At 47.7% G+C, this 6,000-nt stretch overlaps 1 protein-coding gene across 2 annotated transcripts in view; it reads right to left on the reverse strand.

Annotated features, from left to right (window-relative positions):
- The window catches only part of HHLA2 (HHLA2 member of B7 family), an 80,594-nt gene that overhangs the window by 48,519 nt on the left and 26,075 nt on the right, over window positions 1-6,000 (reverse strand). For both annotated transcript variants that reach the window (XR_012799854.1, XM_075590078.1), the window contains exon 2: window positions 3,348-3,437. Coding sequence is in view for 1 of the 2 variants with exons in the window: in XM_075590078.1 (XP_075446193.1) it covers window positions 3,348-3,426 (79 nt within the window). In the remaining variant the exon portion in view is untranslated. The remainder of the gene's footprint in view (window positions 1-3,347; window positions 3,438-6,000) is intronic.

Here is a 6,000-nt window from a genome sequence, read left to right on the forward strand (position 1 = left end):
GAACAGCAATAGCCCCCGGCTCCAGACTCACTAACCCCTAACAGATCCCAAGGCGTCTTTGCGGCATGCAGCTCCAGCATCTCCCCGACTACCCCTGGCTCCGTCTCACACAGCACAAAGTGGCAGCAGACACTCTCCTTGTTTCCTAATGTGTGCCTAGCAAAAGCCTGTCCTGTTAACAGGTATCTCAGCAGCGCCTCCAATTGTAACGGCTGGACCCCCCTTGTCTGACCCACCCAATCTCACATTGGCCCGTGTGGTCTAACCGGTCCCCATTACAAGGTCGTGTGTGGTGGTGCACCTGCTAGTAACAGGACTCCTGAGTCTCCCGCTTGGTGTTATAGAGGATATCATCAGGACAGGTATCTGAGGTAGTGGTTACGAGTCCAACTTACTTCATGTGCAGCGCCTCCACCTCATCAGGATCTATGCTTCCGCAGGGAGATGGTCCTGGTGAGGAACTCCTTCTCGGTGGTGACTGCCACTGCAGAGTAATCTCACACTCACACAGTGGGGTTTTCTTTGAACACGACATCTTTATTGTAGATTGGGATGTAGCAGACTGCCCCATGCAGCTGCCGGCTCTAGCCGCACATCTCTCCGTGCTGTCCCTTTGCCAGGTACGCCCTCCCGTATTGAAGTGGGATTCCCTTTCTCATAGGGAGATCACCACTGCGCCAGGTCCCTGGACACAGTGTGGCTTAGACAGACTTGATTGGTCACTCTGCTACCGCTAGTTACTGCACTAGGGTCACAAAAGTATTCCTCCAATCCCTTATGCCGTAGCATACATTTTCCCAGCTGCTTCACACAACTGCTGGCTAACACTTGCAACCAACACTAACTGACAGTGCTGTGCCCTTTATACCTCAGGGGGCAGGCACATCTCTGATGTCACTATCCAGGGACTCAGAGCATACAGCCACTCCCTTCCTTACACAGGGCACCACACCAGGGTGTGAGGGAAAACCTCCATAACTACTGTTGGCAGGCCTGTACTTACCAGGACTTACTGCCAACAGGGAAGATGTATGCAGTCATTATTATGCATGGCTACACGTACACTCAAATTGTACGCGCAAATTTTTTGAAAATATGTTGGCCTGCAAAGACGAGGACTAAGCTGTCCTTTAGGCATCCTTTGGAATCTGGTCTCGATGAACTTTTATGGGAAGGCTTCCCATCGGCTGGCCAACATGGTAACGTCATCCGCCGGGGAACCCGGAAGTGTGATTCACCCAGAAGACCTGTGAGACCAGGGAGAAGCTGCCTCCGTTTGCTGTGTGTGAGCAGAGCGCCGACGCCGTGGACCCAGAGTGGTCACAACGCTTTTTTATTCTGTAGAGCAGGGGGGCGCAAACTTTTTTCCCTGCGCCCCCCTGCCGGCTGTCCCCTCACTCCCGCGCCCCCCCCAACCCCAACTTACCCTCGCACCGGCGTAATGACGTCACGTTGCCATAGCAACGTGACGTCACATGACATCGCAGCGTCATTTTGACGCCGCGTTGCCATGGCGACGCCGGGAGGAAGCCGCCGGAGCCACGGGTAAGTATGGTTTACAGAGGCCCTGCAGCTCCCCCGGCACTTAATTTAAGTGCCTTCGGGAAGCGCGCGGGGCCTCTGTAAACCCCGCGCCCCCCGTCGGCAGTCTCGCGCCCCCCCTGGGGGTCGCGCCCCACAGATTGCGCACCGCTGCTGTAGAGCATGCGAGTTTGTATTTGAGCTCACTGCTCACAGTATTTTATGATACAAACTGTGCTATAGTATATATCTTCTCTTTGTTTTATGTATGTAATGCTCGGCCTGCCCATAAGCCAGACGAGACCCCGGGACAGAGGTGGAAAGGACAAATACCACACACCTAACAGTAAACGGGGGCGCGGCCGGAGTGTGGTAGTAGTGTAGCTGGTCCAGAGAACAAAAATAGAAAGAGTTCGGTACTTCCCAAATCCGGCGTAGAAGGGTTAAGTCCGTAAGCCAAAAGTCTAGGAGTTGAGAGAGCTGCGTGGTAGAGTGTCCGTAAGCCTGGGTCGAGGAGAGAGCTGCGTCGTAGGGGTCCGTTTGCCGAGTCCAAGGGATATAGAAGACAGCGAGGTAGAGAGTCCAAAGCCAAATCCAATGGGTCCAGAGAGCAGCGTGGTCTAAGTCCAAAGCCAAGGTCGAAATCCAGGGAGGTCAGCAGAGTATCCAGGAACAGGAACCGGGACTGAAACACAAGAGAGCCAAGCAGAAGCAGACAGCACCAAGGTACAGAAGCTATGCAGAGCACTGAGGAAATGGAGAGACCAGGCGAAATAGTGGGCTGGGGCCTATCAGGGGAAAGGGAGGAGCGGAGGTGCGGTCCAGGGGTTAGCCCTGATAGGAGAGAGAAGCCTGGGGGCGTACCTGGTGGAGCAGGGGCAGGAAAGCACGCCGGTGCACGCACCGGAATGGAGGAGGGGGGACCAGGCTCCGGGCGCCAGTAAATAGAGGCCAGGGTCCGCGAGCGCCCGTAAGTGTGACGCGCGCGACCCGGAAGTGAGGAGACAGCCGCGGGGGAGATGCCGACGGCCGGGGAACACCGCCGGGGGTTAGAGGCAGTGGAGGAGAAAGGTAAGGAAGTGCCGAGAGCGGGAGTCCCCGCAGCGCTGGTCCTTACAATGTACCTGGGGAGATCCTGAATATCCAATCCCCTATAGATCAGTGTTTCTGATCTACCATAAGAGTGAGTTGCAATCTTTAAATTTGTTGTACTTTCACTTGAACTTTATACAAGTCACACATGATGAGAGTTTGCGCTTAAGTCTGTTTCTTGTTATTCATTAAACTGACACTATCTCACAGAAATTCTCCTTTCCTTTAACAAGAGTTTCACTGCAATAATTCCCCAGTCGGCCCTAGAATACAGTAGTTTAATGAATAACCCACTTAGAATTAGGGAAGCCTGATCTTACTTTATATTGAGTATTTTTGTGGGGGCACAATTTTTTCTTTAGGAATAAACAAGAAAAAAAAATTTGCTCAAAAAAAAAAGTTGAAAACCACTGATGTTGATTCACATGGTCAGATAAACAAAAAAAAAACATTTAGTGAATATGAAATGATTAGAAATGAGGCTGGGATACTGACTGAGACTGAATTGGTGCTTTTTCTACAATCTTTCTTTCTTTAAAGTGGAATTATTTATTGAGGTTTAAATCTAAATAGATTTTTATTTCCTTAGGTTTCAACACGTTTTTTCCCTACAAAAGCGGCAGGATGTGAATGCTGTACATAAGAGCCCGCCATAAGATTATCAATAACGGAGTTTGTAACTATATAAGCACACAATTAAGTAAATCTAATTTAAATAACAAAATCATACTTACCACGAACTGCAGATCCATGAAATAACATAACACAAATAAAAATTATATTGCATATGTATTCTTGTCTTTTTTGGGTCATGGTTTTTTACCCTAGAGAAAGCAAAAACAGAGAGAACATGACTGACCATCTATAAGAAATCTGTTGCATCCCTATTAGCCAATGCTGCATAATAGGGCTTTTGGCCATTTAAAAATCATAAATAAAACATAACAGTAATAACATTAGTAAAAACCCTTTGTGTACCAATCAAGTTACCTGGGCCCTCTCAAGGAGAGCCTAGGTAGCATCACTGACACTCAAGGGGGTTAAGGAGCAAAATCAGTCACTTACCTGACCCATCTTAAGGTCATCCAAGGTTTTCAGGGTTAATGACCCCCAATACATTTTCCACCAAGGTAATCCAACCATAAAAAGCAATAATGTTAAACAAAAAATACAGTCTTCACCACTTGGCATTGATGGCTCAAAGAGCAAAAAATAAACAATACAAACCAGGGCCTCAATTGAAGCCTAATCCGGGACTCCATGTTCTCCATCCATCTCGCATCAATATCCCTTGAATACCTTTCCTCAAAAATGACAGACACTGTTGATGCTCTCTTGCTTGTGGAATAATTTTTAAATCTCATTCTCATATCAGATGACAATCTACACAAGTCCTCTCTTAGCTGTTGGCGAAGGTGGTATGCGAGGGTATAGCCCTTATATAGGGCCTGTCGCTGTCGCATAACATGTGGTAGGTTTTCACATGGTAAATCAAGTCAGATTGGCAAATTTAACATTTGTTCACCGCTCTTACCTATGACACCAGAAATTGTTACAATGTTTTTTAACACATCAGTAAGAGTGGTGAAAACATGGTAAATCAACCAATATGATTGGTCCCATGGCTTACCTGACCGGATAAATTCCTGGGGGTCACTGACCCTAAAGACATTGGAGGACCGCAGTGTGGAGGGGATAAGGAGGCTTTTCTTTCTCTAAACCCTTGAGTGCCGGTGAGGCTATTTAGGCTTTTCTTGAGAAGGCATAGATAGCCTCACTAACACTCGAGGTTACTGACCACTTCACATATATTGAAATGTCTTTTTTTATGTTCTCCCTTGTGTCCCAGGGGGTATGGCTGCGATCACCCTCAAGTGACCACGTGATCAAAATCCTTGAAGTACAGTGGCACTCCAAACTTTCAGCATCACAATGGGTAAAGGACCATTCCCACATACAGTAGCAGGTAAACATAGTGTTTTAAATAGCTTCTTCATGTAATTGGATTCCTTATAAAGATTAAATCACTGTTCTAGTAACATTTTCACTTATTTGCTTTCTGTGTATTTTCTTTAGGTCTGTTTAATCGCACCCTTATCTGGTAATATTGTTCATTCTTTTCAAGTCTCTAGCTAAATGATGACAGAGAAATTAATTTAAGCCGAAAAGCAAACAGGAAAAAAGTCTGAGTCACTGGTGTAACTACAATATTTGGGCCCCCCTGCAAAATATTTTTAAGGGCCCCCCTCTGTCACTCTCTTTCCCCCTCCTCTATATCTCCCCCCCCCTTTAACTCACTTCCTGTCTCTTAACTCTCCACCTCTCTCTTCTCTAACTCACTCTTTCCCCTCCTCGCTAAGGCCTCGTTCAGGGTGCTGGCTTCGGAGGGAGGGCGTGCTGCCGTGTGTGCTGCCGGGTAGAAACAAAGTATTCAATTTGAATACTGGTTTTCAGGGTAGCAACTGCCCTGTCTCCGAAGCCAGGAGTTGAAGCTGACTACAGTTTCAATAAACGAAAATTTCGTTTTTTGAAACTGCAGCAGCGTCACAGGGACCTAGGCAGCCAATGAAATCATTCTTCAGAATGTTTTCATGACTGCAACTTGGATACTTACCCTGCCGTGTGTAACCCCGCCCCCTCCCCAACGCTGAAAAGTCTGCTGGGGGATAAACACAGATCGCCCAGCAAACTGCAGCACTGCCTCCCTCACGCCCTCCCTCCGAGTCCTGCAGCTGACACCCTGAACAAGGCCTAACTCTCACTCTCCCCCTCCTCTATAACACTCTCCTCCCTCCACCCTAACACTCTCACTCTCTCCCTAATCTCTAACGCTCCCCTTCTCTCTACCTCTAACTGCCCCCCCTCCCTCACTCTCCCACTGTTCCCCCTGCTCTCTAACTCTCTCCCTCTTCTCTCTTAGGCTGCGCTTATAGTGTCGGTGATGCAACGTAGCAGCAAAGCAAATGTATTGCCGCCGTCGCGTGCGTTTATAGTAGAAGCAACGGCGCAACGGCTTGGTCGTGATCGCTGGAAGTCAAGTCAATTTGATTTTTACAGCGACCACAACGTGATGTCACCATCGCCGGCACTATAAGCGCAGCCTTACTCTCTCACTTTTCACCCTCCTCTAACACTCACACTGCTGTTTTAATAGCATGGTATTTACATTTTCTTATTTTAGTAGTTATAGACAACAAACTTGGACTTGCATAGAATTCCTTCTGCATGACTATGCAGAAGGACCAGTTTTTCAAGTTCTTTCGCAAGTAACTTCCGCGTTGTTAGAGAATTTTATACACGTGTGGTGCTTAGGGTAAATTCCATAAACCCTGACACAATGTTTTCAGATGCAAATCGGAATTTTTTGCCACAAATGGCTGAAACGGT

Source organism: Ascaphus truei, chromosome 3 (genome assembly GCF_040206685.1).
Source record: "Ascaphus truei isolate aAscTru1 chromosome 3, aAscTru1.hap1, whole genome shotgun sequence".
In the NCBI taxonomy this organism is placed as follows: domain Eukaryota; kingdom Metazoa; phylum Chordata; class Amphibia; order Anura; family Ascaphidae; genus Ascaphus; species Ascaphus truei.